This window comes from Pempheris klunzingeri, chromosome 18 (genome assembly GCF_042242105.1).
Source record: "Pempheris klunzingeri isolate RE-2024b chromosome 18, fPemKlu1.hap1, whole genome shotgun sequence".
NCBI classification, from domain to species: Eukaryota; Metazoa; Chordata; class Actinopteri; order Acropomatiformes; family Pempheridae; genus Pempheris; species Pempheris klunzingeri.
The window spans coordinates 22,221,854-22,235,884 of NC_092029.1; the positions used below are offsets into that span (position 1 = coordinate 22,221,854).

Genomic DNA, 14,031 nt, shown 5'->3' on the forward strand with positions numbered 1-14,031 from the left:
TAAATATAAATATAAGTATATGGATTGTGATGAAATGAAATAAATATTTACACCATAGGATATTTACACTTTAGACAGGAATGGAATGACATGGATGGTAGGCAGTGTGTTAATATCAGCCAGTGATGCTGGTGTTATAGAGTCTGATGGCTGATGGGAGAAATGACCTGCGGTAGCGTTCCTTCTTGCAGGGTGGGTGCCTCAGCCTGCTGCTGAAAGAGCTGCTGAGGGCCCCCACAGTCTCATGCAGGGGGTGAGAGGGGTTGTCCATGATGGACTTGAGTTTTGTTAGTGTCCTCCTCTCACCCACCTCCTCTATGGAGTCCAGGGAGCAGTCCAGGACAGAAGCGGCCCTCCTGACCAGCCTGTTCAGTCTCTTTCTGTCCCTCTCCGTGCTCCCTCCTCCCCAGCAGACCACTGCATAGAGGACTGCAGACGCCACCACAGAGTCATAAAAAGTCCTGAGCAGAGTCCTGCACACTCCAAAGGACCTCAGTCTCCTCAGCAGGTGGAGACGACTTTGGCCCTTCTTCTACAGGACGTCTGTGTTGTGAGACCAGTCCAGTTTGCTGTTGAGGTGAACACCCAGGTATTTGAGGGTCTCCACCCTCTCAATGTCCAGTCCCTGGATGTTCACCGGTGCAGTCTGGGATGTCTTCCTGCGGAAGTCAATCACCATCTCCTTTGTCTTGCTGGTGTTAAGCTGAAGATGGTGAGAGAGAAGTTACTTTAAAAAAAAGTCAACCTTAAAGAACACTGAAATTTCACAGCTTTGGGCAGTCGGTTCAGTGGTTATTAGTACAGATGGCTCTGAATTAGTCATCAAATCACTTTCTGTACTATTTTCAGAAATGTGACCAGGGGCCGACCACACTAGTATATCCAGATACAACTATTAAACCACCTATTAGACGCCACCAGAAAACAGGAAATAACATTTTTTTTTTTAAGGACTTTGTGGGGTAGTGCCGTTAGATTGTCCCACCCTCATTTTAAATGCTTCCTATGCTCATGCATACTGATTTTGAGCTGCACGTGGGAAAATGTTGCTCATGGACTGGTCACCAGCCAATCACAGGGCAGACACACAGAGACAGACACACACATTCACACCTACTATCAATTTAGAGTCACAAATTAACCTGCATGTCTTTGGATTGTGGGAGGAAGCCGGAGTACCTGGAGAAAACCCACGCAAGCCATGCAAACTCCACACAGAAAGACCCTGGATTCAAACCTAGAACTTCCTGTTGTGAGGCAACAGTGCTAACCACTGCACCACCGTGCTGCTTCGCCCAAACTCTGATATCAAATTCAGTGTGAGGGTTTGCAACATGTCTGGAAGAACAGAATATGAATATGTTGATGCATTGACGGCATTGTGGATATACAGTAGGCCTACTACAAACACAGTAGTTCAATGAGCTAAAATGTCAAATATGAAGGTCTATGATGAATGTGTTTACTTTTAGGTAGTTTTCACTGGGACTGACCCAGAAACACCAATCAAGGTTTGCTATGTAACTATGGCAGATATGGTCAGTGGTCCACATTAAGAAATGTAGGATGTTCCAAGCAAGTGACGTCTGCAGAGACTTAAAAATCTTTTCAACCATGAAGAAATTGTAAGAGATTACTTAGATTTCTACCCCTGACCTGCCTGCCATCTTGTCTCTTATAACCACTTTCCTGCCAACGTAATGGTCTTTTCTGATGGGATTCTTGGTGGTCGTGTGGTCACTATGTAGTTTCTGACAAAGCTGCATGGGGCAGCCTAGTTCCTCTGCACTTCAAGTATTCATGTAGTTAGGAACTTTTGCTTTGCCTGTAATTACATATATAGGTCTCTTGCCTACCTGTGCCTAAGTCTTCTATGGAGGGGGAATGATCGTATCTGTATAAAAGTATAAGCACACAGTTGAAGTCCTCCTCTCCTGTTAAGGCTGCAGTCTTCTTGCAGATGATCCCATCTACACTGTGGAATGTCTGAAAGTCTGAGTCGTGGAAACCCTCATCAATGATGGACACAGGTGGTCCCTTTGAATTTGGTAAGTGCTGTATTTCCTCAACCACAACCTCAGTTTTCTTAGAAACGTCAGCATTTGTTGCTTTCCTCGTGCTTCAATCATCATCAAATAAAGATGCAGGAACAGCAGCAAGTTTATAGGACATCAGCACCTCCCTCTGCCAGGAGACATCAAGCAGTCTTCAGACGAGCACATCTGAATCCATGTGAACCTTTCGTGTGCTGGACTCATGACTTTTTCATGTCTATGAAAGCTGCACAGTATTTTCTATTTCACAGTCCCAAAAACTACTTGATGATGTGAATGTTGCGAGACATTCTTCATTAACAGCTGTGTTTTGCTTTGCACCATCCTGGAGGAAACTCTGAGCTCTTTCGCAACCTTCTCAGAAGCAACCTGACCTGTGACAATGTTAATCATGCTCCTGCGGAATGCCATCTCCTCCACAGCTCCCTTTATCTTCTGTGCCTCTTTCTCATCTCTGTCCATCCTGGATGCTCCACGTTTCTGATGGGCTGTTGAACTCATCTCATCACTGTCTCAAAGCTCTTTCATGGAACTGACTTTTGCTGTGGTTAGTGTGTTGTCATCAGCCATCTTGTGACAGCTGCCTTTTGTGATGTAAAGCCAACAACTTCACCCTTTCTTTCTCTCTCTCGATTGATGGTTTGATCCAGTGTCTGATCAGTAGTAGTTGCATGAATATGTTTGCTTTTGGTTACTTGGCCTAGTTTGACCGTCCAGCAGCACCGAACCAAGGGATGATTTCACGTGGAGTTGAGTGTAGAATGTGCAGTAACAAATCATCACATATCAAGAATTTTAACCAAAAGGTGAAGTTTTCCTCTCTCAGGGCTGAGTGTGTAGACGGGGATACCTTTACTCACTTTATGTTATGCACAACTGTGAGGACAGTACCCTCCAGGTGTTTTCCCTGTTTGCCTGGACCACCACAAAGGTGTCATATTCCTGATTAAAACACCATCAGCAGGTTGGAGTGCTGAGCCTTTCACCTTACTCTCATAATATCTCTTACTTCTCATGGCAGCTTCTTGAGCATCTTCACAAATGCTTCTTCCATGGCCTGCTTCTACATTTCCGTGTAGTTATGATGATCACAGTTTCATTCCTTTCCATCCTCTTTCTCCTGTTCTGGGGTCAGGTGTGAACAACATGTCAACCAGTAATTGTTGTGGGTGACCATACAACAAGTGGAGGGGTGAGAAACCAGTCACTTCACTACAGGTTTAACTGTGCGCACAACTCAGCCACTCCCCCTTTCTGTTCCCTTTCGGGTCGTAGAGAGCAGCTCTAAACCAACTCCACAGTACTATGTGTGAACAGTTGGTTTTCATATCGACCACCGTGGTCATGGCTGGAGGTCGAGGTGTCTGGGTGCCTGGGTAAATAGTGTGAAATTGTCATTGATTACAACAATGTCCTCGTAACCATGCTTCCGTGTGTGAATGTGCAAGAAACCAACTGAGTCAAATGAATTAATGAAATGAATTATTCTGAACAGTCACATAGATTATCATTGTCACACTAGAAGGTCTCTGTTCTTGGGCTTCATTTTTACACCTGGCTGGTGCGATGCATTCTGGTCTGATACCATCCTTACCACAAATGAAACAATGTCTCCATGTATTGGAAGATCTTTCCTACTGGAAAGAAGACTGGTTCAGACAGGCTTTTCCTTTGTGCAGATGTAGCTTCCTGTTCACTGGAGGACTAGTGCTGTGTTGCAGCACTCCTCTGTTGCTTCGGTTTTTGGGCTTTGTGTGTTTTTGACTTTGTATCGTTTCTAAAGCTGCAGCACGTTTCTCACAATGGCAGTGTTTTAGGCCGTTGTGGAGTGTTCGTCCTTGTGGCCACCTTAGATCCCTGCTGCTTAGGACAGTCTGTCGCTGAGCAGCAGCTCTCTCTCGTTCTTTGGCTCAGTGGGTGTGAGACCCCTGCTGTTAACGCCTATCTGCTCATGTGCAATGGGCGCATTTGCAGGATGCACACAGGTAGGTAGGTAAGAGGGAAGGCAGGATGGTTGGCTGTCCAATCAGCTTTATTAAAGGTTTATTACAATTCCATCACAGCCACAGACATGGGATCTTTTTTTTTTCTTATCAAACAATTTCATTTATTGATTGTTGTCTGGCTGTTATGAGAATTTCAACCAATATAACAAACAGTGCTTCTACAATAAGTTGCGCAGCTGCCTCTAACCACAGATCCATTGCCCAACACTTCCGCCCACGAGGTGGCGGTGAGGCGCATGAACTGGTTTGCCAGAAGCCGTCGCTCCCCGCTCTGCTATCCATTGCTTTTGACCAGCTGCAGTCAGACTCAGGCAGACTGTAGTAGTCGCTCACAGATAGAATCGTGAATCTGATGTGGGACTTCCTGGTCCGGTCTGGTGCTTTTCACAAGAATTAGATAAAGACATTTGTCAGACTCCTCTCCACTAACCCAGCCCGCTGTCAAGTCATCGGTCTCAGCGTTACTGTCACTGTTCCTCGGCAGTGGTCAGCAGAGAGGTGACTTATTGTCGCCGGCGGCCATCAAAGTGAGCTAGCTAACGTCAGGAAGCTAACGCTACCGTTAACGTTGGGGCTGCTGTGCTCTGACGGTAGCCATGTCCGCCTCGGCTGGATGCTCCCCGGCGGGCCAGAGCCCGGGCCTGGGCCCCGGTATGTCCATGTTTCGCTGGCTAGAAGTGCTGGAGAAAGAGTTTGACAAGGCGTTCGTGGACGTGGACTTGCTGCTCGGAGAAATAGACCCAGATCAGGTGGACATTACGTACGAGGGTCGACAGAAGATGACCAGCCTCAGCTCCTGCTTCGCTCAGCTGTGTCACAAAGCCCAGACAGTGTTCCAGCTCAACCACAAGCTAGAGGTTAGTAAGTGCTGCCGACGGGACATGGAAGGGAGGTCAGATAACACCATGACCCCCCCCCCCCCCCCTGCCAAGGCCGGAACGTGACTGATGGTCACAGGCCACAGACACATGACGGTCCCTATCCTGGTCCTGGTCCCGGTCCCGGTTCCGGTCCTTTGTCCTTGGTCCTTCCATGTCACAGAGCTATGCTTTTGATGACTATCATTTATTGATGTCAGGATCTGTGGGTCTGGGGGGGCAGGATGATGAGGTCTGAAGGCTCTGCTGTCTCCTGTGAACTGGCCCTTCACCTGTTCCACCTTGTTTCCCTCAGTCAGCAACTTCGTTTTATACATTTTCTCTTCTTTGCTGTCATAAGATTGAAAAACTTCCTGTTAAATTGTCCAATTACCAAAACAAAAAAGCTTCTTTTATGGACAAGCCCCCCCCCATAGTGGACTCGATGGCACAAATTGTGGGTGAAACCCTTGCAGACGCTCCCCGGGTGCTTTAGCATTATAAGATTCAGTCCTAGTGGGAGTCCTGCTGGGACACTTGAGTACTGAAGCCAGCGCAGATTTTCCTCTGACCTGACCCCCCCCCCTCCATACCGTCTTCATGCATCTTTGCCTCCCCTCCAGGCCCAGCTGGTGGACCTGCGCTCCGAGCTGACTGACGCTAAAGCTGAGCGGACAGTGGTAGAAAAGGAGGTCCACGATCAGCTGCTGCAGCTTCATGCTCTCCAGCTCCAGCTTCACGCCAAACAAGGCCAGGCTGAGGACTCGGACTCCATCAAAGACAGACTGGTAGGTGGGGGGAGGAGATGCTCTTCACAACCCTCCAACTGATGAAGGCAAAGTAGTACAGGAGGAACACCATTTTTAGAGGGATTTTTGGCATTTTGCCTGTATTTAACAGAGGCAGTATGAATACTGAAGGAGAGCCCCCCCCCCCCTGGGCCGCTGGATGCCCCAGAGACTACAAGGAGCAAACTATGCTAAACAAAACACAAGCTTGCTGTCCCCTAGGATATTTGTTGATCTCGTCCAGCGGCCTGTGAGCCGGGGGTCATGGGTATCATAGATGTTGTTTACACAATATCCAGATATTCATTGAGGGCGCAGGGGGGCCAATTAGTTCTGCTCATAAACAGTACGGATGTTCTCTGCTCTTAGGAACATACGCAGATGTTTTAAAAAGACCTTTAATCTCATCCAGGCAGGACACCTGCACACTGAAAGGAACATCTAGAGTGATGCGTTAATGCAGAACAATACCTGGGGGGCTAAATATGCACATAACCTCCTCACTTTATCCTGTTTAGTTTCTTACTGTCCATCCTGGGTTGTGTGGTATCTTCTGTATATACATGAAACCTCAGCGCAACATTGGCCACCTCAGCATCCGCTGACAAGGTGAACACCCCCCCGCTGAGGTAATGGAAAAAAGAATTATAAATGTAATTCACAGCTCTTGTATGCAGGGTTAGATTCATCCCTCAGAGCCCTGACATGAACAAACGTGTGCAGGCCGTTCTTTAACACATCAGAGAGTCTGTCTGATATGAACCGTGGCAATCCTCCACTGTCATGCACACAGTGAGGATGCATTTACCTGCTAGTGGGGTACTGCACAGTGACCATGGAAGATTATTGAAAATAATGTCAATAACTTATCTTTGCTCATACTAATATTTACTAAATTCCTTCCCTTATTGAAGTGATCGTCATTATATTAGACAGAAGATACTCAGTGTGTCCAACATTTGTTTTGAGATGATGTGGTTAGCAACAGTGCTGCTTTGCACTAGAAGCGTCTGTGACAGCGCCTGGATCTCCAAACACAATCACTGAAGTTACGCTGCTGTGTGGGTAAAGTGGCCGTCCAGGGCCGGTGGTGGCTGCTGCTGCTCCAGTGCTCTCTGCTCTGCACTCCTATTGCCTCTACTCCTTTTTCCCAATACTGATGTGCATATTGCTGTACAGTATATCTGCCACTTGTGTTGACTGGATAACTTACTCACGATCTCTGTTGCCTGAAACTAGAATTTCTCTAATCTATAACTTCTTCTGTTCTTCCTCTGCCTCCTCTCCCCTAAAGCCTGCTTCAACATTGGAAGAGATGGTAAGTTAATGCGTGGGCGTGTTCTGCAGAACATCTGATTTTTAAATTATGGTTTGCAAGTAGCTGTAATCTTTGAGGCCAGGGACATAGAAAAAGGGATCCCAGAGAGTAAGATGATGATGTTCTCCTCCACAGGCATGTTTCCTCAGCAGAGAAAGACTGACCCACCACTGCGCTGCAGCTTTACTGTCGGAGATCAGATCTCATTTGTAGTATTCATGAACATTTTTAACTTTCAGCTGCCTTTTTTGGCCTCACAAGTTAGTCTTGTGTCACCAGGAATTCCACAACGCCTTGCAAAGCAATTCTTGAATTTCCCATTGAAAATGAATGGAGCACCAGCGGTCGATAGGTCTTTACCCATAATCCACCACATCACCTGCCACACAACTAGAGACTTTTTTAGACTTTTCACAAGCTTCTGGCAAAGGCTGAATAGTAGGTCAGAAGAGGCCGGATGGTTGACGTTGCTCCACTTGTTTGTAGTGCCTCTGCTGCCTCTCTTGGGTGGTTAGATAGCAGGCGAGTCCTCAGGTTTGTAGTAGGACAGCAGAGTAAGACGTGTGTGTGTGGGTGTGTGCACCCACTCTTATTTCCTGCTGACTCCTCGGGGGGGCCCCACGGTATCAACACCTGCTTCAGAGTGTCATCGCAGAGCTAAAGACATTTCCACCAATCAGCTGGGCTGAAAACGGCCTCAGCCCGTCTGCTCAGGACACTCTGTGGCTCAGGAAGTGATGTTTGGTCAGGTTTGGAACTTGAGTGTCAATCTGACATGAATAAATCCCTGTTATCTTTGCCTCCTTCTTGACTGTAAGGAAGCTGCTGTTGTCAAAGTCTGTTCCCCCAGATGGAGTTAGGCATAGCAGAGATCGCCTGGTGGAGACTTTTCTAGTCATCTATCGGCTTAGTTTACTGGTGGGTCAGTTAAGAACGACCCCTGCTCGACCACAAGGCCAACTACTACATACTATCGGTTCCACTAATAGATTGCAAACTATTTACTTGAGCAGGTCATTACAGTTTAAATGTTTGATTTCTCCATGACATTTTGAATCAAAAGGGACCGCCCCGTACTGGACACTGATCAAAAGTCAGCAGACACGATGAATCAGGCCGTTTCTTCTGTCAAAGCAACCTTGTGTCCTGTTTACCCTTTAAACAAAACTAGAAACAGCAGCTTGTTTCTGCCGCTCGTAGTTCACATGGATTAACTGCTGATCTGATCAAACGGCCAACTGACTAAATCTGTGACTCGCTGATGAACATAGTGGAGCATTTAGCAGCCGGACAGTCAGATATTTTTCTCAGTAGTTGGTGGATTGTTGGTGTGTTCGTGTATTGAAGACAAACTAAGTAAGAACTAAAACAAAGGCACGTTCTCCACACAGGTGTCAAAGGCAGACACTGACCTTGAAATGCAGTTCTTACAGTATTTTCATCTCATTGCTGTTCCTATATTTCTCAGGGATTTGCCTCATTGGAAGCAATACATTAAAATCACAGGAAAACATTCAGCCCTAACCGGACAGTTTAGTTTCACTGACTAATCTCCTCGTCGATGTATTCTGCTACAGCTAACAATCCATGCACTGAAATATCTCGACATAGATATTGGTTAGATTAAATGTAGTTATTTGCATATACTCTGTAACTGAAATGAAGTCTAACAGTTGTGTAAGTGTATATACTGTCTTAGGCTGCCAGAGGCTAACAGCATGTCCACTCATCCTCCCGTCTCGCTTGCTGTGTTGTGAGGTGTTCACATGTGCTGTGTTTGTTCTAGGAACAGGAGCTCGAGGCCAGAAAGAAAGAGAAATTAGCAGAGGCGAGGCTGGAGGCAGAAGTGAGACTATATAGGAAAGAAAACGAGGCCCTCCGCAGGCACATGGCAGTACTGCAGGCCGAAGTGTACGGAGCCAGACTGGCTGCCAAGTACTTGGACAAAGAACTGGCTGGCAGGTGAGGATTTGGAACTCACTACGCCTTTTAGCTTAAAGACGAGGGTTTGTTTAAAAGACAGCAACATTATAAACAAGTCCTATAATAAATCCTATACACAAGTGTACATGCACTTGCTGTAATAGTGACAGACTGTTGGGCTGTGTATAATTAGGAGGAGGCCATGAACAGTATAACGATTCTTAAAGTTAATAAGGTCTGACTGAGTGATTCTCTGACTGAGTCTGGTTCACCAACTGATTCAACTGATTTGTGTTGCCATGGAAACTGTTTTCCTGGATGAGCAGTGAAAAGGGGTGGACCTGACAGCGGAGTTGCTTGGTGTGTTTCCAGGGTGCAGCAGATCCAGTTACTTGGCCGTGACATGAAAGGACCAGCACACGACAAGCTGTGGAACCAGTTGGAGGCAGAGATTCACCTTCACCGCCATAAGACCGTCATCCGGGCGTGTCGAGGTCGGAATGATCCGAAGAAGCCTCTTCCCTCTCCCGTGGGACACGTGGGTGTACAAGTACAGAGCAGCTGAACCTGATGAAACCTTTATTCATGCTTCCAGAGAGTAATGAGTTACTGTTTCTCCAGGAACCAGACATGCTGAAGAAGACCCAGGGGGTGGGCCCAATCAGAAAGGTGGTGCTGGTCAAAGATGACCACGAGGGGCTCGGAATCTCTATCACAGTAAGAAGTCTCAGCTGTTCATTTTACTTTGATTTGTCCTTCCTGAATGTGGCCGTGACAACTTCATGAAGTCACACAAATGTATTTAAGGCAGGCAGATGTGCTCATTTCAAGGTGTGTGTGTGTGTTCAGTATTAGCCCAACCTGACCTACTTTATCAAGATGTGCTTGAAAATCCAGAACCATTAGGTCCTCTAAGCAGGAGACGAAGGGCCTGGAAATGAACACTTGTATCTTATTTTACCGATCCCCTGACTTGTTACACCTCCACCAGCAGAGGACAAACGTATGTCTACAGATTCAGCGTGCATGTTCACAATCCGTTAGTAAAGGTCAGTGCAGTGACAAACATTCACCGTCCTTTAAGGATGTAGCAAATGTAGCAAAAGCGTTGAAGTTGAGACGAACTGTAAGATGAAATACTGCTGATCATGTGATCATGAACGCAACAGAAAAGGAAAACAGGAATCTGAAACAGTCAGTCTGGTGAAGGTGGTAATAAACATGAACAGCTGGCAGTGAGGCCGTCCTGGTGGCCACTTCTCTCACATGACTACAACATCTCTGACTTCACTTGGCCAAACACGTTGACTTTACTGTCCTGTGTCCGTCCCCCCAGGGAGGGAAGGAGCACGGTGTCCCCATTCTCATCTCAGAGATCCATCCAGGGCAGCCTGCAGACAGGTGTGGAGGTCTGCATGTCGGAGATGCCATCCTCGCTGTCAACAGCATCAACTTGCGAGATGCCAAACACAAGGAGGCTGTCACCATTCTCTCCCAGCAGGTAACACACACGCATACACACACACACACAGGCACACATACACACACATACACACACACACACACAGGCACACACAGGCACGCACACACACACTGTCTCAACGTGCCCTTTTTGGTGTCTGCCAGCGAGGACAGATAGAGTTTGAGGTGGTGTATGTGGCTCCAGAGGTGGACAGTGATGATGAGAATGTGGAGTATGAAGACGACAGTGGCCACCACTACCGCCTCTACCTGGATGAACTGGACAACAGCAGCACGGCGCCACCCAGCAACAGCTCAGCGTCGCTGCAGGGTAAGTTTTCAGAACATGGTCTGATCCATAAAAGCTGCTTCTGAACGCTCACATGTATGAAGGCCAGTTATCGTCTTCACCTGTCAGGGCAGAAGGACCAAACTAATATTGGAGTCAGGAATGGGTTCAAACCTTTAGGACACTGTTGTGGTCCCAACCAAGAGAAAAACCAAACATTGAGGTATTTTAGTTTAGGTGCATTTCAGTTCATGCTGAAACTAAAGGATTAAACCTGAATCAGACCGACAGGCGGGTACCTCGCTGATCCGAGCCATGTGACTGACTGCAGGTCATGCAGTCCATAAATGCTTCTCAATGTGAATATTCATGTTCTGTGGTTAGCTCCCTTAGACCGGGACTGATACTAGCTCCCTTAGACCGGGACTGATACTAGCGCCCTTAGACCGGGACTGACACTAGCTCCCTTAGACCGGGACTGACACTAGCTCCCTTAGACCGGGACTGACACTAGCTCCCTTAGACCGGGACTGACACTAGCTCCCTTAGACCGGGACTGACACTAGCTCCCTTAGACCGGGACTCTTAATAGCTCCCTTAGACCGGGACTGACACTAGCTCCCTTAGACCGGGACTCTTATTAGCACCTTTAGACCGGGACTGATACTAGCTCCTGTAGACCGGGACTGATACTAGCTCCTGTAGACCGGGACTGACACTAGCTCCTTTAGACCGGGACTGACACTAGCTCCCTTAGACCGGGACTGACACTAGCTCCCTTAGACCGGGACTGATACTAGCTCCTTTAGACCGGGACTGATACTAGCTCCCTTAGACCGGGACTGACACTAGTTCCTTTAGACCAGGACTGATACTAGCTCCTTTAGACCAGGACTGACACTAGTTCCTTTAGACCAGGACTGATACTAGCTCCTTTAGACCGGGACTGATACTAGCTCCTTTAGACCAGGACTGATACTAGCTCCTTTAGACCGGGACTGATTTGGGGTTGATGCAGAAAAGACTTAATACACACACTGTGCCCCCCCCTGCAGCTCTGGAGAAGATGTCACTGAACAATGGAGCAGAGAATGGAGGAGACACTGGGATCTCCAGTGAGACGCCCTCAGAGGAAACCCCTTCAAAGCCTCCTGAGCCTGAGTACTCCTCCTAGAGGCTCTGCCAAGCCACTGCTGTCTGGAGAGATAACGGGGGGTTGGTGGGGAGAAGTCCCTCTCAAAGAACTCTTTCAGTGAATTGTATGAGAAGCCCAGGGACAAGGGGAAATGAACAGAACCGTCTGTTTTCCCTTCTTCCTCTTGGTGTTCTGGGGGGGTGGGTTTGGGGGTTTAGCCTGGGCACGTGGCAATGATTTTAGCTAAGAGTACACATTTCAAATCAGAGCTGTAAGATATGTGGAGGTGGGAATGATACTCTACAATGTGTGACTGTTTTGGGATATTTTATTAGGAAACTACTGGGAGTGGACAGGACAGGAGAGCAGACTGGCTGGAGGCTTCAGGCAGGTGGAGCAGCTGCTCCTTTAACGCCTTAGTATCCCAGATCCCATTTTTAACGGTGTCCTCTGCGGGTATCTGTGAAGTCATAAAGCCCCCCAGAGCCCGCAGTTAGCAGAACAATCAGTCGATGACTAGGCCATATGTCCATTTTAGGCTGATTTTTAAAAGTGAAAATACTAAGAAAAGCATGTTGAAACATCTAAAGCCTGACGTTGCAAATACTCTCATGTCTTTGAGGACGGTGTAATTTTTTCAGTGACCCGTCATACGAGTGTATGACCGTAACGCCCCTCCTGGTACCGTATCCTGTTCATGAGGTGGTGACTGTAGGCTAGACGTTCCGTTGACCCATCATAGACCTTTAACCTGGTTCCATCACTAACCTATTTCGGCATGTCACTGTATGTGAAATGTACAGGGGGTGGGCACAGTAACACTTGGATGGTGTAATGTCAGTGAATACAATCATTCTTAGTCATGGGGTCTTTTTTTAACTGCATACTGCTGCATACTGTGTTTTGTTTTTGTGTTGTTGGGTCACATGACATTCTGTTGTTTCACATATTTTATCAGAGCTCCTCACAGTTTACTGCAAAACAACAAGCTGCTGTAACCAGGGAACAGAGCTGACGGGCCTCGCCCATGTTCGATGCAGAGATATTCAGTTGAATCCATTATTGTGCCCAGCTCTTGTATCTGTTACAGCTGAAACCTGCCAGTGTTCAGGCCCAAAGAACACGGGGACGTGGAGCCCCCAGTACACTATGGCCCCGTGACCTACAGCATTCATGCCCCCTTTTTTAACTCGCCTTTTCTTATTGTTTCCTTTGGCGCTTGGTTTGTGTCTTTAAACTCTTCACATGTATGATGTGTATCTTTATAGGTAATGTATTCAAGTCGGTTCATTTTGCTCCTAAATAAAGTTTGGTTCCACTTTGGTTCATTTGTAATACATCTGGAGTACTTTTGTCTGCTTCCTTCCCTTAAACCCACCCCAGAGGTGGAGTAGAGGCGGGACCTCACCGTCATGAACGGGACAACAGAGGACAGAATGAACATGGTGGCTCTCTTACTTCCAACAGTAGCCCAGACATCACACTGATGCGTGCACAAGCCACAGACCTTTTGGACGAATCTCCTGCAGCGTTGGTGCTACAGGTCACCATCACAGTGGGGGGGTTTAAGGATCATTATTACTATCAGCAACAATGCATGGACTCCAACACCGGCAGTAGCACATCCAGCAAAGAAAGAAAAAGATTCATCTGCAGACGACAGAGATGGAGTCTACAGGTCTACATTCAGGCAGTGAGTGGCTAAAAACAGGCAAAGCCCCCCCACCCCTCCATTCTGATGGGCCACATGGGACCTTATTTTAAACAAAATACTTCCAGCAGGAGGCAGGATCTCCTTCGCCTCATGTAGGAGACTGGACTTTCACTGTTATTCATTCCTGACTTTTTCAATGACCAAAAGTAGGGAGCATGACAATAATAACTTGGCATATTGAATAAATCTGCAACAGCTCACACGTCCTGCGTCATGTCATGCTCTAGTTATGTTCTCGAATGAATTCAAGTGTAGAAAAAGGACAGTAAGCTTAGCTGGCAGCACATTACACAACAGGCCTTCATTTGCTCGTGATGACCAGGGCCCCCGGCCCCCGGCCATTCACTGACCACTTGTTCACACGTTAACTGGTTGTCATAGTTACGACAGCTGTGGAAATCAGCTGTCCTCTTAAGGACGTGTCACAGTTTGAACGTTACTGCTGTCACGGAAAATGTTGAAAACAGGAAGCCAGCCAGCTGCCCT

General features: G+C 47.2%; 1 protein-coding gene across 2 annotated transcripts; it reads left to right on the forward strand.

Annotated features, from left to right (window-relative positions):
- The first annotated feature begins 4,409 nt into the window (after positions 1-4,409).
- Positions 4,410-13,170, forward strand: gopc (golgi-associated PDZ and coiled-coil motif containing). Of its 2 annotated transcripts, XM_070849717.1 has the most exons (9): positions 4,410-4,917; positions 5,541-5,705; positions 7,000-7,023; positions 8,810-8,985; positions 9,319-9,484; positions 9,568-9,663; positions 10,283-10,447; positions 10,573-10,738; positions 11,752-13,170. In XM_070849717.1, the coding sequence occupies exons 1-9, from the start codon at positions 4,657-4,659 to the stop codon at positions 11,868-11,870; spliced, it is 1,338 nt and encodes a 445-aa protein (XP_070705818.1). In that variant the 5' UTR covers positions 4,410-4,656; the 3' UTR covers positions 11,871-13,170. The 2 variants fall into 2 exon arrangements, with proteins under 2 accessions (XP_070705818.1, XP_070705820.1); XM_070849719.1 differs by lacking the exon at positions 7,000-7,023.
- Positions 13,171-14,031: the final 861 nt, after the last annotated feature.

Bases quoted from the DNA above. Each gene is read 5' to 3' on its own strand.
- gopc (XM_070849717.1), top strand. From the start codon at position 4,657: ATGTCCGCCTCGGCTGGATGCTCCCCGGCGGGCCAGAGCCCGGGCCTG. The intron at 8,986-9,318 runs GTGAGGATTTGG...GTGTGTTTCCAG, and splicing joins GACAAAGAACTGGCTGGCAG to GGTGCAGCAGATCCAGTTAC. The intron at 9,664-10,282 runs GTAAGAAGTCTC...CCGTCCCCCCAG, and splicing joins GGCTCGGAATCTCTATCACA to GGAGGGAAGGAGCACGGTGT.